At 45.0% G+C, this 25339-nt stretch overlaps 1 protein-coding gene across 3 annotated transcripts; it reads right to left on the bottom strand.

Annotated features, from left to right (window-relative positions):
- Positions 1 to 402: 402 nt before the first annotated feature.
- Positions 403 to 24090, bottom strand: LOC123025963 (IgGFc-binding protein-like). Of its 3 annotated transcripts, XM_044435148.1 has the most exons (13): positions 24051 to 24090; positions 20559 to 20782; positions 19598 to 19652; positions 18222 to 18275; positions 15527 to 16765; positions 13285 to 13910; positions 8210 to 8774; positions 6162 to 6754; positions 5092 to 5689; positions 4221 to 4420; positions 3604 to 3984; positions 2693 to 2979; positions 403 to 1519 (listed from the first exon to the last, which is right to left on the bottom strand). In XM_044435148.1, the coding sequence occupies exons 4-12, from the start codon at positions 18265 to 18267 to the stop codon at positions 2698 to 2700; spliced, it is 4530 nt and encodes a 1509-aa protein (XP_044291083.1). In that variant the 5' UTR covers positions 18268 to 18275; positions 19598 to 19652; positions 20559 to 20782; positions 24051 to 24090; the 3' UTR covers positions 403 to 1519; positions 2693 to 2697. The 3 variants fall into 3 exon arrangements, with proteins under 3 accessions (XP_044291083.1, XP_044291084.1, XP_044291082.1); XM_044435149.1 differs by lacking the exon at positions 19598 to 19652; XM_044435147.1 differs by lacking the exons at positions 19598 to 19652; positions 20559 to 20782; positions 24051 to 24090 and adding an exon at positions 18619 to 18745.
- Between the last annotated feature and the right edge of the window lie 1249 nt (positions 24091 to 25339).

The following is a 25339-nucleotide window of genomic DNA, read 5'->3' as shown; positions in this document are numbered from 1 at the left end:
CCTTGCCAGGGCACCGAGACTGGTTTGAATGTCTGTCCCATAGCCTGTGCTTCCTCCCTGGCTCCATACTGCATGGGCTACAAAGCCAGGTGCTGATTAGGGAAGACTGGTAGTAGCTGAAGATGTTACCACAGACTTCAGTTACATTTCAATTAATGCAAATGGATGAATGTGTGGTTTTTTTTAAAAAATACCCTGATATGCCAGCCTCCTGGCTCCCATGGTATGCCTGCCATGTTTCAGGTTACAAAGTTTCAGGGTCTTGGCAATATGGCACTGGCAGGTGGACAGGTGGACAGACAGACATCCTCTCCTATTATTGATAGTCAAAGACAGATGTACGCAGATCATCAATGAGCAAACTGGACAAGGATATCAAGTGCATCAATCAAAACTCAGGACTGACAGCTAGCTTTAATTTTATTACTTCCATTGCTTGACAGGGACATTAGCAGTAGTGAGTCATTTTTGCTGAAAATGAAGCGCAGCAAGTGAAATTCCTGGGGACTTCTGGATGGCATGGCACATGGATAGGCCTCTGTGCAGTTAGCAGATGGCTTCAGGCTCTCTGACTTCTTTTTCTTGGCTGTGACATTCATCCTTCAATCTGCATGTTCAGAAAGATGCTACTGGGCGTGATATCACCTAAATGTTCCAAAACGATGCAGGCTTGGGACAAAGCATCAGTTCAACTTGGCAGCTCTTTGGTAAGCAATTGGAGAATTTTGAATTATAAAATCACAGAACATTGGAATGGAAGGGGCCAGAAGGCCACCAGCTCTAACCCCCTGCTCCTTGCAGGACACCAAGTTAAACCATCCCTCTCAGATGTCTGTCCAGTTGCATCGTGAATGCCTCTGGTGTGGGAGAGCCAGCAGCTTCCCTAGGTCATTGTTGTACTACTCTAAAAGGCGGGAGATTTTCCCTGAAATCTAGTCAGAATCTGATTTCCTGTGGCTTAAGCCCATTATTCCATGCTCTGCACTCTGGGATGATCAAGAACAGATCCTGCACTTCCTTTGTGTGAAGTACTTGCAAGGTGCTATCACATCTCCCCTTAGCCTCTATTCTTGTAGATAAGCATGCCCAGTTCTTTCTCTCTCTCATCACAAGGCCCTATTTCCAGTCCCTGGATCATCCTTGTTGCCCTCTGAACCTTTTTCAGCTTGTCTGCATTTTTCTTAAACTGTGGTGCCCAGAACTGGATGCAGTACTCCAGATGAGGCCTAACCAGTGCTGAATAAAGGGGAACTAGGATTTCACAGGATTTGGAAGAGATGGTTCTATTAGTGTGGTCTAAAATAGCATTTGCCCTTTTTGCAGCCACATCACATTGTTGAATCATGTTCAGCTTGTGACCTACAACAATTCCAAGATCCTTCTCACTTGCAGAACAAAGCAAAGGTCCTGGAATCTGCTTCTGTACAATCCTTTGTGATTGGGGATAGAAGGTAGATGCCTTGCCTGGGGAGGACAGTGGGCAGCGAAGGGTTTGCAGCTGCTGTGGTTTTAGAGGTCACTAGGAAAGGAAGATAAAAAAAGACTTACAGCCTGATCCCGCAAACCTCCTGATGCTGCTGGTAGAACCATGGAGGCAACCTAAGCATGCATACTTGGAAGCAAGTCTGAATAACTGTGAATCATGACTGAATAAACATGACTAGGACCAGGATATAGAGCAGCTTCCTCCTATACTAATTGTATAACTATATATCTTCAATTAAACTAAAGCAACATCCAAACCAGAGGTTCAGAACCTCAGGCCTGAGGTCCTGATCTGCCCCTCCTGGGGTCCAATCTTCTCTCTGAGAAGGATCCAACCCACCCTTCTCTCCCTGACCCTTTCTCACAATCCCTTAGTGGCTTCCTGGCTTTGTGCAGTGTTTTCCCAATGCCAAAAGGTTAAAATGTCTGTCCTAAGACTTTGTTACAGGCAGGAAGAGCTAAAAACATTTTACGCTAAAATACACTGGCATTGTGTCATGCCCTGATCCCTTTACTCTCTCCTCCTTTGGCCTTTGATGCAGCGCAGCATGGAAGCTTCTTCAAAAAGGATTTTGGCCATTCAGTTGAAAGAGGTTGAAGACAACTTGATCCAACTCATAAGAGGAGGGTAAACATGGGAAACATTCCTATAGATTAAGGAAGGAAAGGCCATGCTCAGGGGTTCACAGCTGCACTGAGCTTCTGATGACCTCTGCTGCGAAGATGGACTTTGGCTTCATCATTTATATCCTTCTCCAGTCCAACTGGATTGGAAGCCACACCTAGATTGTATCCAGGTTCAGGATGGACATTGCTCAGAAAACCATTTTTGGAGCAATCAGCCATGAATTTTCTTTTGCGGGGATAATTGTTGGGAGCCCACCCCTGAGGTCTATTCTTTCCCAGCTGCTGTTTGCCCTCCAAGGCACTCTTTATGGCAAATAGCTAGCACCTTGGAGGCCAATTAACAGTCTTGAGGAAATGTTTGATGTTTGGCCTCTCTGTGTATCAAGAACACATTTTTGTTAGGACTTGCCTTCTCTTCAAAATTAAATGGACAGACTAAAAATGCAATAAAAAGACCCTGCCCCCCATGAAAACATGAATACATGCCCTCCCTGTAAGCTGTAATCTCCAGGCCACACAAGAGTTTTTAAATGAATGGCTCTTCAGTTCTTCAGTTGCAATAGTAGAAGGGGCAACTTACTCATGTTAGAAGTCCTTGGCCTTCCAAGCAAGAAGGACCTCAGCAGTATTCTTCACAGACTTCCCACTGGGTAGCTTCAGGTCATCCGAATGATCCCCATTGAAGTTTCCACATGGGGCACAGAGTTTCCCTGCAAGGGCCACCTGGACTTTCACTGTCACCTGCCCATCAGGACGAATGTGGACCTGCATCTCAGAGGCCTGGTCAATCAGGATTCCATCCACGACCTTTCTCACAGACACAGCTTTGGAGACTTTCTGTGGTAGCTTTACTGAGAGTCCATTTATCTGGAACACAGAAAGATTAGGGCATGGGGTGACCTGTTGAGTAAAGAATGTGGGGAACATGATTGATGAACCCCCTGGCTTTACACCCTGGGAGGTGGGAAGATGGTAGCGAACAGCATCAGAGCCTCCCCTCTTTTTTCTCCCCACTTCTCCTCTCCCCCTCCCCCCATCATTTATATGTGAAGGGGCAGCAGGAGCTGTCAATTAATGATTACTTTAAAAAAGGTGAACTTGCATATTGCTCACTGGATGAGTACAACAAAAGAGCATCAAAAGGGACCATTTGCTTGCATGTTTTTCCTTTCCATCTCCTCCTACTTCTACAAGAGTTGTGGAATCATGTTCCCAGTGCGACAGGAACTATGATGTGTTTATTAGCACATGCTCCTCCTGCAATGAAAGCACAGTTGGGGCTCCTCCAGAAAAAGACAGGGCTCCAGCGTGGCTTTCCTCACATGGATCTCCTGAGTCCCAGTGCAGCAACAACGACTATTGACTCTGACTTAAGCAAACCAAAGCTTAAAGTGCCTTGCAGATGAAACATGTCTTTAAAAATAGATGCATGCTGAGTTTTACCGGTGGACTTAGGAACCTCCCGTGCTGCTCTTTCTGACATTCCCTTACCCATATCTTATTATTCTTTTTCACAGTGATGGAGGCTTCCCGGAAATAAACATATACGGCTTTCCCAGCTGCCAGCTCATCGTCACAATCCTGTCCAATGCTCACTGCCACCCTGAACCAGCTGGCGGCATTTTCATCGCATACGGAGGCAATGTCATAAACTCCACTGCAGAGGTACTTTCCTGAGGCACCGTCAAAGGAAGTGAGCTGGCCCTCTGCTGAGAGTTTGCACTCTCCTTCCTTGCGCTCACAGTTGCGCACTCCATTCCTAAGCCCACAGATCTCGTTGTCCTGGCAGCTGGTCTCCTCACAGGTGACTTGGTTGGAAGCCCTACAGGTGCATTGCTCTGTGCAGTTCCTTGAAAGGACGCTGTTTCCAGCCTGTTGGGAAATTCCCAGCAAAAGTTTATGGTTGAGACAATTGGAGAAAAATATGAACTTTATAAAAGACATTTCCTTCTTTTCCTGCTTTTAAATCAGTGGATTTAAAAGATGCATGTGTGGCTGCCGCAGCAAAACATTTCTGCAAAGCAGCTTATGTAAAATCTAGGTACACCATCTGCCCCAGCTGAAACAAGTGGGAATATCATAGTGGGGACCCAGTTGCTAAGTCTTACCGCAATGTAGACACCATCCCGCACGCAGCCACATTTGTCTATCGGCACACAGACATCTCCGTCAAACATGTAGCCATCATTGCACTGGCAGCCCTCAAAGCAATTCTTTCTGCAATGGACCGGAGTGTACAAACTGGCACAGGTGAAGTCACAAAGTTTGGCGCATGGCTCGTAGTGGCTGTTAGCTGGGCAGGTGAGGGCTGGGTGGAGATGGTGAAGAGGGTGAAGGTGAAGATGAAGCCAGCAAAGTGAAGCTTAGCCCACACGTTCCTAACGTCCCCAAGCTGGATTGTACAAAATGTCACCATGGCAGGGTGTCTTCCCCCACTCCCATTTCAGAGAAATATAGCACAGGACTTTCTAATACTTGGCATTGCATTCATCCCAATGAAAAGAACTGTACTTTAAAAAAAATAGTTGCTATTCATTCTTACATTCATATTGAGTGTGATTCTATTTCTCTTTTTCTGACACATGTGTCAAGAAAGCACCATAGCCGGCCTTATGATGTTATCTCAATCATGCCCCAAATACAACGGAATAGTGTTTAGGGTAAATTCAAGACAGAGGTATGGGCAAATTGAGAAGTTCACACTCCAATGTTCAGAAACAGAATGCTAGACATGCATGCTATGCAGAATACTATACTATAAAGAGCTGCAAATTGTGGACTAGAGGGTAAAGAGGTTGCGGGGTTTCTAGATATAGAATCTAGTCCCTAATATTGTTGTGGCACCTTTAGGGGTAGCGTAGGAGAGGAATTTTGCCCATTGTAGCTTCGGTGACCAGGGACCTAGGCAGCATAGCTCAGCCATCTGCTCTGATCACTTGCTTGGGGAAGCCCTTTTTGAGAAAAGTAGAGAAGACTTACGACAGAATGAGGCTGTTCTCCAATGCATTATCTTTGCTTCAGCTGCTTGGCACGCGGCTACATAGGCTTGAAGGCTCTGGCAGATGGAATCTTGTGCCCCCTTGGCTGCATACATATCATACAGACAGTTCTCAAAGTACACAGCAGGGCTGACCAATGAGTGACAGTCACTGAATGGGCCTGCCTCAGACTTAATCATTCCACAGGAAGTCTTGTCCCCATATATTATTGCCTGGTCTGCATTATATTCAGGGAGTTCCTCAACACATCCATCAGCACAACTGACTCCAGCAACAGGGACATTCCATGAGGCTCCAAACTCTTTCACATTTTCGGTCAAAGTTCCATTGGGCATCATGAAATCATCACTGATGTCATTATTGAAGTTGCCACCAAGACCATTCACTTGTTCCTCAAGACCAAGGGGAAGAGTTATTCTGAGATATGAGGTGGTATCATAAAAGATAGTCAGACCAGAAAGTAAGCTCATAGTTATTCCTGATCCTTCTTGGATGATCTGGAAACCAGAAAATTTCTCCGCTGTGGATGATTTCCTATCATTGCTGTTGAGTGGCAAATAGTAAAATTCTCCATCCAGCTATATCAACGCCAACAGCAAAAGAATAAAGAATATTAATGGGGTATTAGGTCTTCTCACTTACACAGGCAAGCACAGACATAGACACATATTCATGCACGTGTGCAAATGCTATTTGCAAACCAGTGTTCCACAGAAAGGTGTTAAACATGATGGGCACATACAATTTGGGATGAGGGGAAATTGGAATCTGGTTGCATAACTGTATTTGTGGGTTTCTAAAGTTGTAATGCACTTGATACATAGAAAAATGCATGTATCAGGATAACCAAAATGGGCATATTAAGGAAAAATACTCAACATGTGCATTAAATATGAAGATATCATTTGCAGAGAAAAGATGTATTTTAAGAGAAAGTATATCAATGTCATGTGGACCTTAAAACAATAATGAGAGATCAGACTGAACAAACTTGGAAAAATGAGAAATTGAACAGAAATAAATATGACCAATTAATCCATCCCTACATACCATAACTTTCCCTTTCATTCCTCTGTGCATGACAACTGTATGTCCATTAATGTAGACCACAACAGACTTCAGTAGAATGATGCCATCATCCTGCTTCTCATATTCCACCAGCACAGAGAACCTCATCCCCTGGGTATCCTTGCTAGATACATTGACAAAGGTGTACATGCCAGAGCCACGGAAGTCAAAACTCCGTCCATCAAAGGAAATATAATGGAGATTGCCGAATGTTTCAGCTGTTCCATATCCCAGAGGGTAGCAGGCCTGGATGCCATTCTGCACCTTGCACTCCTCATGTGGTCCGCAGGAGAACTGCTGGCACTTGATGGCGCCAATGTCAGTGCATTGGCATGTCTCCTGGCAAGAGGAGGTGGGAATGAACTCCTCTCCCTTCTTGTAGTATCTGCCCTCATGCATGCAGCCGCACTCAGTAAGAAGGACACACTCATCCCCACTGCGGATGAATCCGGAGTCACAGAAACAGCCTTCCACACAGGGACTCTCACACGTTTCTGATGCCGAAAGCTGATTACAGGTAGCGGGGCAGCCACTTCCACAGATTTCATAGTGGGAATTAAGGGGACAAGGAAAAGCTGGAAGAGAAGAGTGAGGAGAATTTCTCTGACCTTTGCAGGAACACTGAATAGATATTACCATCAAGACACCTTGTTTTGCATTCAGAGGGGTGGGTGGGCTTACACTCTTCTATGCACATTTCTCTTGGTGAGAGTTTGTATTTCTCACCAAATATAATATTTGCAAGGTTGGTATTATGATTTCTAAGTCCCATCCTAAAAGTGTTTATTAGGAAATATATCTCATGTATTTCAAGTCAGTTGGCCTAGTACTGCATCTGCTTCCTCAGATGTGGAAAAGACATCTCTGAAGTAGCTGTATCGGACAAATGAGGCATGGACAGAGTCAGCTTGCACCTTCTTTGTCCTCTCTCAGTGGTGTAGAACCTCAGCCCTTGGGCAAAATCTTTTCCTCCAGGGTTCCTCATACAGCCCACCTCCTTCTCCTGGCCTCGCCCCTTTCCCTTTACAGCCACTTAGCTGGAGGTTCTTGCCTTTTGCATGGGTTTGTCCCCATCCCAAAAGATTGAAAAGCCCTTCCTGAGTCTTAGCTATTGACAGTAAGATCTGTAATATGCAGGTGTTTTGGTGGCCTATGCCATTTGCCTTTGGCCCCACTCACTCCTAAAAGCTTCTCTGGGGCCTTTAAGGGCTTCTCTGAAATGAAAACATCACTCAGGCTGAAACTGGTGCTCCCCCCCTGCTCTAGCCAGAGAGAGAATGTCTCTGTTATGGAAGTGGTTTCTCTGGCAGGACGTGCATCTTCTAAAAACAGTGTGCTTTTTCTTCAGATGGATGCAAGCACGATTAAGCAAATAATTGCTGTTCATCCAGTCACTAGAAGGTTCCTTTTATTGGGTACTAAGCCTGGAATCATCTAGATCCCTGTCAGTGTATGTTTGTGAGTCTATTTGTGTCCAGTGCTAGGGGTGAGAATGAAACATTCAAGGTGCTGTGCATCTAAGTGACTCCAATATGGTGCAAACTCTAATGCTGCAATTGCTACTTTATGTTTATGGAGCAATTCAGATGAAAAGTTTTGCAACATTCTGCATTTTTGCACTCATACCTCAAGGAGATTTGGGGTGTATAAAAATGAAAGTGAGCATGATATTAACACTGGGGTGCCATTACAGACTCAGGAACCAACCCTAAATAGCAATATTGGGCAGGTTGTGGTCCTTCAGTTGTAAGATGGCAACACCTGCCAGTCTTCAAGACTGATTATGAAATTGCAGTCCAACTACACCCAGAGGATCACATGTTCCCTATCCTTGTGGTAAGTATGTATGTATGTATTATCCTGTCCTATACATAGAAGTCTCAGGTATATTTCTGTGTGGCAAACAATAATTCTTACTGAAAGTTCACATTTTATGCAAGACACTGGAACCCCCACCAGATTAAAAATCAAAATTAAATCAGGGTGAGGGTGGCCCTAATATTCAAGCAGATTTAGCAAGCAACACTTACTGCAAAATGTGGATAGTCTCCACTCCCCAATCTGGATGCCCTGAGCCTGGCAGTCCGTCACATAGGCACCGATGGCTTTACAGAGGTTGTCCCGGTGACCCCTGTTCAAGCAAGTATCAAAGACACAGTCATCAAAGTAGTATGTTGGGTCAATGACTGCATGGCATTGCCTGAATGGCCCATTCTTTTGGATGAGAATCCCGCAGTAACCTGCACCTTTGTACATGAGCTCATCTACTGGACTGCACACTGGGCAATTGTTGCCACATCCTGCTGAGCAACCTGGGACCTCCCTCAGCTTCCAGCTATTTGCAAACTGTACTATATCTGTTGCTGGACCACCATCCCGTGTCTCAAAGTCATCACTGGAGTCGTGGTTGGCGTTGCCACAGAGTCCACACACAGAATCAGCATAAATGTCCGGAACTGTGACCCGGGCATGACTGTGCCAGTCAAAACTGACTCTCACATCGAAGTCTGTCTTAATGAAGCCATAAACTCCAATGATGCCAGCTTTCAATTTATTTTCATAGTAGAATGGCAGATCTGTAGAGATTCCATTGACCTGGAAAACATATAGCAGATGCCTTCAAAAGCTTTCAGGGAGTTCAGAACCAAGGATTCAGTTTGGTTATAATTAGTAGCAGAACAGTTCACAGAAAATGATGTGAGCCGCCCCGAGGCTTCGGTGAATGGGGCGGCATAAAAATGTTTTAATAAATAAATAAAATAAATAAAAATGAGTTGCCTTATCAGATTTATTGAACTCTGGTGGCCCAAGCTGGATAGGATTGCTTGCCGCTTGTCAGCAATGAGTTTGTCCTATGAAGATAAAGCATCTACTTTCCATTGCTTTTCAGAAGCATTTGGCAGCCTCTTTTCCAAAGTTATCTATGGTATCCTCTCCTGGCTTGGGTTACTGGGCAGCTTACAAGCATAATAATAAACTGGGAGAGACTTCCTCTACTTCTGAGAAGGTGAAAAAGGCCTTCTCATAGATTAAACTCCACTACAAGCAAACTTCTCCTTCATGGATCACTGCCTTGTTGTGGCGAAGGGGCTTGCATAACTCAATGAAGCTATGAGCTATGCCGTGCAGGGTCACCCAAGATGGACAGGTCATAGCAGAGAGCTCTGACAAAACATGATCCACTGGAGAAGGAAATGGCAACCCACTCCAGTACCCTTGCCATGAAAACCCCATGGACAGTACCAAAAGGCAAAAAGATATGATGTTAGAAGATGAGCCCCTCAGGTCAGAAGGTGTCCAATATGCTACTGGGGAAGAGGGCTAGTACTAGTAGTACCAGAAAGAATGAAGCGACTGGGTCAAAGCCGAAAGGACACTCAATTGCCAATGTATCTGGTGGTGAAAGGAGAGTCCGCTGCTGCAAAGATCTATACTCCATAGAAACCTGGAATGTAAGATCCATGAATCAAGGCAAGTTGGATGTGGTCAAACAAGAGATGACAAGACTGAACATCAATATCTTAGGAATCAGTGAACTAAAATGGACAGGAATGGGAGAATTTAATTCAGATGACCATCAGGTATACTACTGCGGGAAGAATCCCTCAGAAGAAATGGAGTAGCCTTCATAGTCAATAAAAGAGTAGGAAAAGCAGTACTGGGATACAATTTCCAAAATGACAGAATGATCTCAGTTCGAATCCAAGGCAATCCATTCAACATCACAATAATCCAAGTCTATGCCCCAGCCACTGGTCCTGAAGAGGCTGAAGTTGACCAGTTCTATGAAGGCCTACAACACCTTCTAGAATTAACTCCAAAAAATGATGTCCTTATCATCATGGGGGATTGGAATCCTAAAGTAGGAAGCCAAAAGATAACTGGAATAACAGGCAGGTTGGGCCTTGGAGTACAAAATGAAGCAGGACACAGGCTGGTAGAATTTTGTCAAGAGAATACGACGGTCATAGCAAACACTCTTTTCCAACAACCCAAGGGACGACTCTACACATGGACATCAGACCAGACGGTCAACACAGAAATCAGATTGACTATGTGCACTGCAGCCAAAGATGGAGAAGCTCTATACAGTCAGTAAAAACTAGACCAGGAGCTGACTGTAGCTCAGATCATGAGCTTCTGGTTGCAAAATTTAGGCTTAAGTTGAAGAAAGTAGGGAAAAGCACTAGGCCATTCATGTAAGACCTACATCATATCCCTGATGAATATACAGTAGAGGTGACAAATAGATTTAAGGAATTAGATCTGATAGAGTGCCTGAAGAACTATGGACGGAGGTTCACAACATCGTACAAGAAGCAGCAACTGAAGCTAACCCAAAGAAAAAGAAATGCAAGAAAGCAAAATGGCTGTCTGAGGAAGCTTTACAAATAGCTGAGGAAAGAAGGGAAGCGAAAGGCAAGGGAGAAAGAGAAAGATACAAACAACTGAATGCAGAATTCCAGAGAATAGCTAGAAGAGATAAGAAAGCCTTCTTAAATGAACAGTGCAAAGAAATAGAAGAAAACAATAGAAGAGGGAGGACCAGAGATCTCTTCAAGAAAATTGGAGATATGAAGGGAATGTTTCATGCAAAGATGGGCATGATAAAGGACCAAAATGGCAGGGACCTAACAGAGGCAGAAGAAATTAAGAAGAGGTGGCAAGATTACACAGAAGAACTGTACAAGAAAGAGCTTAACGTCCCTGATAACCACGAAGGGGTGGTCACTGACCCCGAGACAGACATCCTGGAATATGAAGTCAAATGGGCCTTAGGAAGTCTGAGCAACAACAAAGCTAGTGGAGGTGACAGTATTACAGCTGAGCTATTCAAAATCCTAAAAGACGATGCAGTAAAAGTGCTACACTCAATATGCCAGCAAATTTGGAAAACTCAATAGTGGCCACAGCATTGGAAAAGGTCAGTTTACATTCCGATCCCAAAGAAGGGCAATGCCAAAGAATGTTCAAACTACTGCACCATTGCACTCATTTCACATGCTAGCAAAGTTATGTTCAAAACCCTACAGCAGTATGTGGACCGATAAGTACCAGAAGTACAGGCAGGATTTCGAAGAGGGAGAGGAACTAGAGATAAAATTGCCAACATACGCTGGATCATGGAGAAAGCTAGGGAGTTCCAGAAAAACATCTACTTCTGCTTCATTGACTATGCTAAAGCCTTTGATTGTGTGGATCACAAAAAATTGTGGCAAGTTCTTAAAGAGATGGGAGTACCAGACCATCTTATATGTCTCTTGAGAAACCTATATGCAGGTCAAGAAGTAACAGTGAGAACTGGACACGGAACCACTGATTGGTTCAAAATTGAGAAAGGAGTTTGGCAAGGCTGTATACTGTCGCCCTGTCTATTTAACTTATATGCAGAACACATCATGAGAAAGGTGGGGCTAGATGAATCACCAGTTGGAATTAAGATTGCTGGGAGAAATATCAACAACCTCAGATATGCAGATGATAACACTCTCATGGCAGAAAGTGGAGAGGAACTAAAGAGCCTCTTGATGCAGGAGAAGGAGGAGAGCACAAAAGTTGGCTTGAAACTCAACATTAAGAAAAGTAAGATCATGGCATCCGGTCCTCTCACTTCCTGGCAAATAGATGGGGAAGAAATGGAGGTAGGGACAGATTTTATTTTCCTGGGCTCCAAGATCACCGCAGATGGGGACTGCAGCCAAGAAATTAAAAGATGCTTGCTCCCGGGGAGGAAAGCTATGGCAAATCTAGACAGCATACTAAAAAGCAGAGACATCACCCTGCCAACAAAAGTGCGTATAGTCAAGGCTATGGTTTTCCCAGTTGCAATGTATGGCTGTGAAAGCTGGACCATAAGGAAGGTTGAGTGCAAAAGGATTGAGGCCTTTGAATTGTGGTGCTGGAGGAAACTCCTGCGAGTCCCTTGGACTGCAAGGCGATCAAACTGATCAGTCCTAGAGGAGATCAACCCTGACTGCTCTTTAGAAGGCCAGATGCTGAAGATGAAACTCAAATAATTTGGCCACCTAATGAGAAGGAAGGACTCCCTGGAGAAGAGTCTAATGCTGGGAAGAATAGATGGCAAAAGAAGAAGGGTCCGGATGGCAGAGAATGAGGTGGCTGGATGGAGTCACTGAAGCAGTTGGTGTGAGCTTAAGTGGACTCCGGGGGATGGTAGAGGACAGGAAGGCCTGGAGGAATGTTGTCCATGGGATCGCGATTGGTCAGGCATGACTTCGTGACTAACAACAACAACAAGCAAACTTATGTTTCCTTGACTGTATAGCCCATGGATCTAGTTTCTCCTGCTCTCCTGCTTATTTCCTTTATGCAAGTGGAGCTCAGACTCTCCTGCCTATCAGTCCTACATGAAATTTTCAGAGACCCATTTTCTCCTTGACTGCTTGTTTTTCATTTCCATCTCTCTATTGTGCAGTGTTTCTTTGGGTCCTTGCTTTTCAAATGGCCAGCTGCATTGTCCCTTCACAGATCCTGTCCCATGTCGAGTCTCCTTCCCTCCTTCCCTCCCTATCATGCCTAGTTTCTGGACCCTAAGGTCTCTCCTTGGTGCTCTCTTTTCTTGGTCCTTACTTCCCTGGTCCCTTTACTCTTTTCCTTACACCTCCCTCTTCACTACCTGTAAAGTTGCCCATTATTCCCACATATTGATTTCCTGCTGAAATGAAAGAGGGCTTTTGGCTTTGTTTGCACACATTTGTACTTAGTGGCAAAGTTTCTGACATGGATTAGCAGAGCTGGAATGCTGCTCAGGGAAGCAAAGATGCCCTAACCTTCTTTTGCTTTACACCTCTTATTCTATACCATCCTACATTTATTCTTCATCTACTTCACCTCTGAGTTTCTTGCACCTTAGATTCTATCTTTCTCACAAGATCTTCTCAGTGTTCAACTGAGATCACCAGAGATCTGCCCCAGAGATCTAATTCTGCTCATAAGGTATGCATGGGAGTTTTAACACCAAACAAATTGAACAAATTCCCTTATATCATAGAAGTAACTCCCTCTGGTCTTGAGGAGTGGCACACTAGCTAGTCCTCTCACAGATTTCATGTTCCCAAACATTCACATTGCTCAATACTTGTACCTGGATCTTCTTTGGGTACTCCTGGCTCAGGCTGATGGTCATGTTGTAGACCTCCAGAGTCACCACCTTGGTGTAGGACACTGCCTTACTGCCTCGGTTGTTGTTCTCCACAGAGACCAAAAACGGAGTGAGGCTGGGGTGCTCAGTGCAGAGCCCCACCATCTGATAAACACAGGTTCCCATGAAATCATATTTCTTTCCATCAAAAGTGGTATAGTGTGGCTCCCCAAAGGCTGTGCAGGTGGTGTAGCTGACCACATGACAACCCCGGACTCCATTGACCATGACACATTTCTTATTGTCCTTGCAGGAGGACCTGAGGCATAAAGTCCGTCCTGACTTGGGATCACACTTGCAGTGAGTATGGCAGGCCTCATCGGCCCAGAACTCCTCCCCTGCCTTGTAGGTCAGGCCGTTGTAAGTGCAGCTGCAGCTCTCCTCTGGGACACACCTCTCGTCACTGAGGACGTAGCCATCATCACACTGGCAGGTTTCTACACAGGATGTGGTGCACCTGGCAGGGGCCAATCGGTCAGCGCAAGTAGCTGGGCACGCACTTCCACAGGACTCATAGTGGCTGTTCTCAGGGCAGAGCAGCTTGATTGGGCTTGTGGTCGGGGCAGGATCTGGAAGAAATATTGATCAAAACCGGTCAGGTGACTTCTCAGGATCACTAATCTAATGAGAGGTTTGTTTTGATGGAGATAACTGCATCTATATCATACTCCTTCACAGTTTAATCCTCAAAAGCCATGCCAATTCAGAGCATGCACATCTCAGAGGAACTCAGATACCGCACACACAATGCAGTAAGTTGCAAGGAGCTATGTTGCAAAATTCAAGATTTTCAGGATGGGACAGAAAAGTGGGTGTTTGGGAACCACCCTGTCTTCTGGGTTTCTCTCCAGTGGAGATGAGCACTAAGAAAGAAAGAGAGGACGTATCTGACAATATGCTCTTTGCTGAGCAATTATTCATTGTGTGGTCTACTTTTTTATTTATTGTAATTTCTTGGAGGTATGTGTCTCAGGCTGTTTGCATAAAACCAGAATTCTATTTTCAGAGTCTGAGGACTGCTTTCTAGCTGACACTTTTCCATCCAAGAGATCCAGGTATGGACAGGGGTGCATCCATTTCATTCCATGATGCAGGTGATTTTTAGCAAAATGAAACAAAACAAAATGAAATGAAAAGAAACACACCAGGAAGGAATGGTTTAAGTGTCCTGGGCAGGTCTTCTACTAGAAATCACAGAAGCCACAGAAGCCTTCATGTGTCTGATCATCATGTCTATTTTGGACCCCTTGGAAATTTCTGTCTAACTTTGCAGATAAACTTTCCAAATGCTAAAGGCAGGACAGCTGTTATAATCTCAAATTATTATTGGATGAAAGATGTGCTGATAGCTTGAAACTGAGAGATATGCCATCATCTTGTATTTCCTTGTCCCAGACTGGGCCTTAGAGTCCTTTAAAATATGTTGGTACATGTTCACAAATCCTTAAAGAACTCATGACCAAGAAATTACGCTTGCTGCCTATTAGCTGCCAAAGCAAGTTTAAAGTTTCCTTTCTAGTACAGAAAGGCCTAAGCAACTTGGGGCCAGGAGACATGAGAGAACACCCTCTCCTTGCCAACCTCAAATGTTATGCTCTTGGTGGCTCTGCATAGACCTGTTACCCAGTTGCAGTTCAATTTTGAACAGTAGCACCTTTTCCGTGGAACTGGAGGTCAACCAGACTCATTCTTTTTGCCACCTTCTGAAAATATTTCTATTTCAGGAAGTCTAACTGAGCTAACCAGCTACAATTTTACCCAAATAGTTTTGCTGATCTTATTGTTAAGGCATGGCTTTTATTTGCCTGAATTATCTTTTATTGTTCACTGTTCCAAAACTGTCCTACTGCAATAGAGTGTGGTAAACATAATGCAAGACAATAAATTAGAAGTAAATTAAGAATAGTGCCAACTCTGGAACTCCCTCGTATTGCAACCTAATCAGGCACCAGGATCTTGGCACCTACTAAAAGCACACTTTTTCTAACAGGCATTTGCATCTTGCCCTGTGTCCATCTTTTAAATAAGTGATTCATAAATATTGATGCTTGGATGAATGCAGGGAATGTTACGATCCTGTTTTTGACCTTTCAACCCAAGATCCCAGGAGAATTAATTGCATCTGGAAAACGAGAAAATGAGTCATAGTCTTGGTTTCCAGTATGTACAATGTGAGCATACTTACCAAATGAGCCAAAAGGTGCTGGGGCAAAGCCATAGCCCTCATAGTTTCGGCTGCCAAAGACCAAGACACCAAAGTTTGTGTCAGGATGCTTAAGGGAGCTGGTTCCAGTTGTCCCATCCCACGTATATTCGGCCCATGAGTACTGCGAACCAGGGATCTCTCTCCACTGAAAGCCTCTGATTGTTGATTTGTCCCTGGTAATACGACTGACTTCAGAGCTCTTTGCTATAATGGCAACGTTGTTATCAAACTTTTCCATTCCATCAATGTAGTAGGATAGGCCATAGCTTGTTATCGGGGGAATGTTGATGAGGAATGGGTCATAGCCAATGTCCCCTATCTTGACACCAGTGAAGAACAAAAGGACCTGAATCGCCTCATTGGCAGAGATATAAAATGCCTCAGGGTACTGGACCTCAAACTGGCTGACTTCCCCAGCAACCATGTCCTGGAAGCTTTTCAGTAGCCCTGACTGGTAATGAATGCGAGTGCTTTCAGAAGCAATCACATACACAAGATCAGGATTTCTTTGCACAGAGATGGGGGGAACAAGGAAGGTGGTGCCCCAGTTGGAGACAGGCAGGAGCTGTTCGGCAACATGGTCACAATAATAATTCTGCTGGACGCAAGCGTGCCCAGTCAAGACTGCCACTGGTTCTGATGCCTGAATCTTGGTGCCAGACAGGTCATCTGAGCTTTGCAGCTGGACTGCTTGGAAAGCAGCAAGGATAACAGTGAGTTTGCTCCCTGATGCATAGGACCTTCCCTTGAAGATCACATTCCCAGTCAGAAAAACTTCAACTGTTGCTGTATTCTTCCAGGCTATGACTGCAAATTCTTTTAAGTAGTTCGTTCTCCTTGTGCCAAGTGGGGTTACGATATAATACAGTGTGCCAAGAGCATGGACGGGGTAGACGGTCATGCTTGCAATGGAATATAACTTCCTGTTCACTGAGACAACAGAAATGTCATGGTCAGCCTGGATCAATATAGAGTCATCAAATGTTTTGCTGCCTTGCATCTCAGCTGTCACTGGAACCGGCACAGCCAGCACTTCACCTTCTCGGACAGAAACCATTTTCCGGGTGGAGGCTCTGACCTTTGTTACCGTTACCAGGGTAGAGTTATGGTAACCAGTGAGGAGCAGCTTCAGACTTGTTTCGGAGGGTGATCTTGTCTCAAAATTCTCCATGAAGCCCGTGATGAATTGTTTTCCTTGCAATGCTGCTCTGCCCTGAGCTGAAGGGAGGAGAACAGAAGAGACCTGTAGAAACAAAACTAGGCAGGCAAGAGCAATCAAATATCAAAACAGATTAGGTATCAGAGACTAGAGGGCAGAATCAGATGCCCCGGCATCTTAGGGAAAGATGGAGGTGGAAGACTGAATACTTTCCTTGTGATTTCCTCCTCCATCTCCCTTCGCAAGGATGCAATCAGGACTATCACATCTGCTTTCCTAGTTGTATGACCATGGGTAGCTTTGGAATTAAACATGTGCATCGCACTTCACCATCACATGTGCTTATGACTGATTTGGCTGCTTCTACCAGAATATTTACTTTCAGTACCAGAAAGCCATTTAATGTCTTCCCATGGAAGCCTGGATACATAAGGGGAGTGAAATTCTAGTGATGATTAAAGAAATGCATTCCATTGAGTTGAGTTGGGTTGTGGGGTGAAAGAAGAGAAGATTGTTTATTTCCAGTTCATTGGACTCCTATTTGACATCTTGGGGATGCAAGAAGAACATGAGAATTTATACTGAGTGAAACCTTTCATCCATCAATGCAGCATTGTTAACACTGAATGGCAGTGTCTCTCCATCTTTTCAGGCAAGAGTTCTTCCAGTCTTACCTGAGGATGACTGGAATCCATGACCATGAGCATGCCTAGTTCATGTTCTACCACTGCAGCCCTTCCCCAAGAAGAAGGAGCAAAGGGAAGGATCCACTGTTTTCAATACAATTCAATCTTCTGTTTCCCATTATGTCTCAATGGAAGACCCAGTCTGGCTGTAAGCTTCATGCATCATCTTTGCTGGGATAAGCTTTAATACTGGGGAGGCAGTGGGGGGGGGGGGAGGTTGGGTTGAGTCGCCATGTTTTTCTTGAAAGAAATTAAGGTTGCTTCCAAATAGAGGGGCCCTAGTGTGGGAAATAATGATGTGTAGTGATTCCACCTTGTCTTCCATAACAGGTTTTTTGTGGCAAGAAAAATGATGGGAGAAGCAATGGAAAAATGTGGAAGCATTACACAGGCAGAAGGTACCCTTGTCTGGACATTTATACAGTTCTGTGAACTGAGACAGGGCAACCTCATTTGAAAGTATCCTGACTTGAGTGAATCAAATATATACCTTTTGAAAGCAAATATCATTCTTCGAAAGCATTAGAAGGTGCGTTTTCCCATTATGTTAATTTTAACTAGTTTTAAGGTGGGTTTTATTTACTGGTAGTTGGATGCTGTGCTCTATTTTATTTTGTGTTGCTTTTACCCTCATATTGTAAAACCGTCCCAAGACGCTTGTAGTAGGTGGTATATAAAAGCTTTAAATAAATAAATCCATCTTTCTGTTCCTTTACTACACTGAGAGAATGTGGAAATTTTCCCTTTGGGATATTAAAAAGCCCAGTACTCACATAGCTATCCTAAAAGCAGAGGGGGCAGGGGTGTTTAGGGTACCAAGCTTACTCACAACTCAGTAGCATTAACCCAGCCAGAAGGAGCAGGTTCTTCATCATGGCAATGGCTGCAAAAGAAGAAATTGGAGAAGAGATGCTATTAAAAGCTCTGGCTTGCTTGTTGCATATGACTGTGCTGCTGTTTTCCACAACCTGGTGCCTTCCAAATAGTTTGGATTTCAACTCCAGTAGTCCTGTTCAGCGTAGCTGATAGTCATGAATTCTTGCGAGCTGCAGTCCAAAACATCTGGACAGTTCCAGGTTAAGGAATGCTGGTTTAACGCCCCACAGTCCACTTCTCCAATCTATAGCTCCACATCATGAGTGTTACAAAGATTTCCTAAAAAAAAATGTCATTTGGATTGAAATAGAGCGGGTGGCTCATAACAGCTGCCTGACACAGAGAATTACCAACAGGAGGAGCTTCTCCCAGTACAGAGATGCAGTGACAGAACACTTTGTACATGCAAAAAGGTGGCTTCTCTCATCTGGAAAATAATGGGAGGAGTGCTTTGGAGCTCCAGCTTCATTTCACAAGAGCTCTGGCAGCCAGGACAGTTCCTTCCATTTGCACAGCTTTAAAGATTTCAGATTAGATCTTGCGCAAAAATGTGCATATGCAGTGTCTCAATGAACACATAGAAAGGGAGAGGCAGTTTAGCAGTGCTGGATCCAGAGTTTGGAGGGCACTTGGACAAGACTCCTTCAGTGGATGCCTCCCTTCAGTGAATCAGCTTTCCCATGCCTTGGTCACAAGCTCCCATTTCATTTCACTTCACTTCACTTCATTTCACTTCACTTCACTTCACTTCACTTTTTCTTAAATCTCTGTCCTTCCCCATAGCCAAAACCCTCTGCACCATCCACTGCATACTAAAACTAAATATCAAACTTTTTTGCATGCAAAAATATAAAACAGTCAAAAGCCATGTTAAAAACGATTGACAATTAAAACACCTGCTCCTGCTGGAATTGCATAGAGCAGAGTTCATGGGGCTGAGTTATATCCCTTGGAGATGGCCATCCAAGTAGGAGCAAAGCCACTGCAGTGCAGGACCTCCCATTTAAGCTCAGATTGTCACCCCAGAAGGAATCAAAGCTCAATAGTATCAGAAGGTGCTGAAAGATCAAGGAAAATCAACAAGACCACCCTCCTCCATTTCTTTCCTGATCTAGGTCATCATACAAAGTGCCAAGATTCTTTCTGTCTCAAAATTTAGGCCAAACCCCAAATGAAATGGATCCAGATAAATGACCTCATCAAGACCTTTTGGAGTTGGTCAAGAACCATAACTCAAGGACCTTGGCAGGAAAGGAACATTTGTCACTTGAAAGATGATAGATCCTCCTGGTCCAAACAGGATTCCCTTAGTGGTGTTCTTGCTCTCACCTCTTTCAGGTAGCCCAGAAGCACTCCCTCTTGCAAGCAGGCATGAATAGCGTCCCTGGCCCAAAGAAATGACATCCCATGAAAAGCTGATCAGCACAGAAACACATCCTTTCCTCTTTAGACTGAGTTTTGCCCACACTAACTAGTTCCTGTGCCCGCCAATGGGAAGTGGCTATTAAACTAAGATGCAGGTTGCTCAGCTCCTCTTTGTTGACTCGGTTCAGTAGGAACAGCTGATGAGTATGAAACAAAGAGAAGCAGTCCAATGGAGTGGCTCAGTGGTTGATCCAGGGTTAAACAGACCTGGTTGCAAAGCTGCGCTCTGATAGGAACTTCAGTGCATAACCTTGGGACAGTCACCATCTCCTTGTCCAACCCAACCCTCCGGGTTATTGTGAGAATAAAATGGGGTGGTGGGGAGACATGCACTGTAGATTAGAGGTAGGCAGACTCTGGGCTTAAGGGACCTATTTTGTTTTTTGTACTAAAACCACAAGCTTCTCCAGCTGCAGAATTAAAGAATCCAGAGCCCGGGAAAGTTTCATTTCAAAATGGTTCATTTCATTTTTGGTTACCCTGAAGCGTCCCTCATTTATGCAATGCACCATACGTCTCTGTCTGCTGGGTACCTTCCAGAGGTATTGAATTAAAAGTCTCACCAACCCCGGCTGGTGGGGATGATGGAAGTTGTAGTCCAGAAGCTCTGGACAGCATTCAAGGGTATCATATCAAGGAGAGGGTACAGTACAATTTAGGATAGGAGTGGGGTCATTTCTCTGATAATTGAGAATCAGAAATCCTTGTTGATTTACTGTAAACCTGCCAGAGATCTTCCAGTGGATCCAGATCTATCTTCTGCCCACCCAGATGCACACCACTCTTCAGAGGAAGGGTAGGTACAAATGCAGAGAATCAGCAGAGTCAATAAGAATGCTGAAGCCCATCCACACCAGCTTCTTACCTTTGGTGTTTAAGAGTCTTCTCCTGCTTGGATGAAGGAGAGAGAGCAGAAAGCAGAGTTGTCCTCTCCCTTTGTCTTTCTCTCTCTGCCACTTACTTCCCTTTTATAGGGTCAAATAATGAAGACCTCATTCCTCAGAATGGGCCAGGAAGCGATCACAGTCCACTGTGTATTGGGACTGTGTATTGGCAGCAAATGCAAGAGCCCCAGAATGGCTGGAGTTACTGGAAGGGGTGAAAAAAACCCAAACAAACTGGATTAATCTCATTGAACTTTCTGCAAGTCTGGCTGCTTTATACGTCTGTCTTGAGCAGCTGAGGCCCTACCTGACAATTTCCAGAGGCAGAAGCAGCTGCTGCTATTGTGGAAAAAGGGACTGGATTCCATCTCCTTGAAGAACACATACTCACCCAAGATAACTTTTATCAGGGATGACCCTGCCATTTAGCAGAGTCAAGCAGTCGCGTCAAACACTAGAGGATGGGAGGAGGCAGCAGACAGAATTGGGGTGGTATGCAACCTGCACTGCACCCTGCAAGCCACCATGGTGTCCTCAGCCCTGGGGAGGCCATTAGCATGAGAGCAGAACAGGACCCCTGCTTGATCAGACCAAATATGAATCTAGTTGAGCATTCAGTTCTCTCCATGGTCAACCAGCTGCCCACAGGATCCCACTTATTTATTACCTATTTATTTAGAGTTTTTGTATGCCATCCCATCGCTGAATGCCCCGGGATGGCTCACATAAATAGACAAACATAATACCAAAAAATACAAATTATACAAATTAAAAACCCAATTCATTCAGGCTGCAAGTTAAAACCTATAGATAATATTAAACATTATTAAAATATTGTTTAAATAAAAAGGTCTTCACCTGGCACCTAAAAACAAATAAAGACGGCACCAGGCAGACCTCTCTGGGGAGCGCATTCCACAGATGGGGCGCCACTGCAGAGAAGGCCCTCTTCCGGGTACTTTGCCTCCTGATGTCTTTCACGGAGGTCTCCCGGAGGAGGGCCTCTGCCGCCAATTTCAAGGGGTGGGAGGGCCAATATGGAAGCAGGCATTCCTTCAAGTATCTAGGTCCCAAGTCGTTAAGGGCTTTGTAGGTGATAACCAACACCTTGAATTGAGCCCAGACTTCGATGCGAAGCCAGTGAGGCTGGTAGAGGACTGGGGTTATGTGACAATACATTACAGAAATCCAACCAGGAAGTAACCAATGCGTGCGTCACTGTCACTAGGCAATCGTCCTCCAGGTAGGGACGCAGCTGATATATTAGCCGCAGCTAAAGGAAAGTGCTCCTCACCACCGCAGTCACTTGAGCTTCCAAGGACACCTCCAGGTTGAGGAGAACTCCCAAGCTGTGCATCCTGTCCTTCAGAGGGAGTGCAACCCCATTCAGGACAAGGTCCAAGTCACCTACCCAGGAGCTCAGACCACCCACCAACAGGATCTCCATCTTGTCTGGATTGAGCTTCAGTTTATTGGCCCTCATCCAGCCCATTACTTCGGCCAGGCACCAGTTCAGTACAGCCACTGCCTCACCTGGACTGGTTAAAAAAGAGGTAGAGCTGGGTATCATCAGCATACTGATGATTCCACAGCCCACACCCCCTGATGACCTCTCCCAGCGGTTTCATGTAGCTGTTGAATAGCAAGGGGGACAAAATAGCTGCCATGGCACAGAGCCACAGTCCCCCAGCACCACCTTCTGGAATTGGCCATCAAGGTAGGAGCAGAACCACTGCCAAGCAGTGCTTCCTACTCCCAGTCTCATTAGCCTATCCAGAAGGATATCATGGTCGATGGTATCGAAAGCCACTGAAAGGTCCAGGAGGACCAATAGGGACACACTCCCCCTGTCTCTCTCCCTACACAGGTCATCATACAGGGCGACCAAGGCAGATTCAGTACTGTACCCGGGTCTGAAGCCGGACTGAAATGGATCCAGATAATCAGTCTCATCCAAGAGAGCTTGGAGTTGTCCCACCACCACCCGTTCCAACATCTTGCCCAAGAACGGGATGTTGGCCACTGGTCTATAATTGGCGGCCATCTCTGGATCCAAGGACACCTTCTTTAGGACCGGCCTGATCACCGCCTCCTTTAGAGGGACAGGCACCCGGCCGTCCCTCAGAGGCATTGATGACCTCCAGGATCCAGGCACCAATCCCGTGTTTGGCTTTGGTCAGTAGCCAAGATGGGCAAGGGTCAAGTAAACAGGTGGTAAGATGTACTTGTCCAAGCACCTTGTCCACATCATCAGGCCGCAACAACTGAAACTCATCCAACAATATGTGACCAGACAGCGACATTGGCACCTCCCCTAGAGAATCTCAATCACTAGTGGAGTCCAGCTCGTGACGAATCTGAGTGATTTTCTCCTTAAAGTGCTGGGCAAAGTCATCACAGCGGGCCACCGAGGGCGGCATAGGATCTTTCCTGGGGCCAGGATGTACCAGCCCCTGTACCACCCAAAAGAGCTCCACTGGACAGCACTGTGAGGCGACAATGGAAGTGGAGAAGAATTTCTTCTTCGCCGCCCTCACCGCCACAGCATAGGTGGGGACCTATGTTGTAGGACCAGAGTGCATGAAGGACCAGAGTGCACTTGTAGGACCAGAGTGCATGAAGACTCTCCCATGCGTGTTCCCTTTGATACTGGGCATAGACTATAGCCATCCGAAATAGCAGCCCTCCTATCAGCTGTGTTGAAGCAAGATCCAGCAATTGCTCTGACTGGCTTGTGGGCATGGATGGGAGGAGGTGCCATATCACCATTCAATTCAGACTGTGAAGTATCTTTTCCTGGGCATGGACTTGGTCTTTTTGGTTGGCATGACCCTGGCCCCTGGTCAAAAAATTCACTTTGTTCTGAGAAAGGCAGTAAGAGCAAAAGGTCTGAACTAATAAAATTAAGAAGTGTTGCTCCATGGAAGTCCCTTTGATGTCTAAGTCACTAGATAATCCACAATGGTGCCTTTAAGCTGACCAGGACAGAGTCTTGGTGGGAAACAAGGTCCAATCTGAAAGCCAACATAGATCAGCTGCAAAACATCATCTGACTACCCCTTGGGATGCCTCTTCTGTATCTCTCTACCTATTTCCCAGATGCGCTGTTTTTGTAATGCTCTGCCAGCTATCTTGAATTCTATCAGGTAGCCAGAAAGTCAGTGGAGGAGCCAGGAATCTCCTCGAGGTTTCCTGTCATTCACCAGAGAAGAATGTTCAGTCCTTGTATTCTATTTCACCCTGAACCCAGTCCCACTTGGTGCACTCTGTCTTGGGGCAACCCAGGAATCAATTGGTTCCCACTCTTGTCATTCGGGGTTCTTGTCTCAGTACCTTCTCTGTTTCCTCCAGTGTCTGGATGTCATGTGCCTGCTGGAGAAATCCTCCTCAGAGGTCCCAGAAACAAATAACACAGAAAAGCACCCCATGCCAGGATCCTGGGCTACTTTGGGGGGATGGCTATAGATCCTTACCTGGAAGAAGCTGAGTAAACACCTGCCCCCTGAGAACGGCAGCATCTCAAGAGGCAAGCCGACAGAACCTCATGAAGAGTGCCTGTTCGTAAGAAAAGTCTTTCATGAATAAAGGGCTCTCTTCACAAGGAGAACTTCTTCTAATGTGCTGCAGCTCAGTCCTCACTGGAGCTTTGGAAACTCCAGATAATAACCCTCTTGAGACCTGTGGATTGCTGCAACAGCAATTCATTTCAGTTTATTTATTTCAGTTTACAGTCACTGGAAACTGTTCCTTCTTGCATGCAAGCTCTTGATAAGATCTTGCTTTTGGATCTGCCTTTTTTCTTAGATGGGTATTCCTGTGGTTTGACCTTTTGCTTTTTAATTGACTTTGCTAAATGTATCTGATCCTAGTTTGTTCCAGGGCCCAGCCCAACCCAGCCATAGCAGGCCATTGGCAGGGTGGTCTGGGAGCCATATTTCTTCATTTCCAACCTTTATCTACTGCTCCTCATATTAACAGATTTCCCAACAGTGGGCAATGAAGATAAAATTGTTTTGTGCTCCATCATGGAGTAGCTGTGGGCCACCCACATTTATACTCAGGTACCAAAAATGGTGGGGAAAGGAATAATAAAGCAAAATGACATATTTTTCTGGAGCAAGTACAGAACCCAAATACATTAAAACAAGCTAGTCTGAACCCATTTTTGCATTGCATATCACCTCTTGTTGCCATTCTATTTGCAAAGCAAATTCAGATGTGTTTCTGGTTCTCCTTAATTTCAGGTGTGATGGAAGCTACACCAGAAGGTTTTGGGAGTTCTGTGGAGCCTATGGGATGCAAGTTGCTTATCCCTTGTCTAAGAGAAGCCTTGATTTTAGGCTCTCTGTTCCAAATTCTGGTTTTGAAAATTGATTGTTTTGGCTCAGAAGTTCCTAAATATTGTTTTAGCATTTGTTCAGTTTCCCCATCTTTAGTTTGAAGGCTTGTTTGCTTTGGAGCAAAGACTGTGGTGCACACAGCATGATCTTGGATCTGAAGATTACTACCCCAGTTTGAAACTGTAGTCAAAAATTGGGGGATCAGGAAGTAGCTTGCACCTGCTGAATTGCCACGTTTCTGTGGAAGTGAGATCCTTCACATTCCTCTTAAAAATAAGCATTTTGGCTCTATTTCCTTTTACTCCTTGATCTAGAATTGGTGCAATGCCTCTATTTTCCACCACCAACCAGGCGCCTCTGCAGACAGTCTTCCAAAGTCCACTTTGCCATTTTCATAGCACCTTCTTCACCCCTTAGTTGCC

The sequence above is a fragment of the Varanus komodoensis genome, unplaced genomic scaffold, assembly GCF_004798865.1.
Source record: "Varanus komodoensis strain SLA01 unplaced genomic scaffold, ASM479886v1 scaffold29_1, whole genome shotgun sequence".
In the NCBI taxonomy this organism is placed as follows: domain Eukaryota; kingdom Metazoa; phylum Chordata; class Lepidosauria; order Squamata; family Varanidae; genus Varanus; species Varanus komodoensis.
The sequence above is the reverse complement of the archived record's forward strand: the minus strand, read 5'-3'. Positions and strand labels throughout refer to the sequence as shown.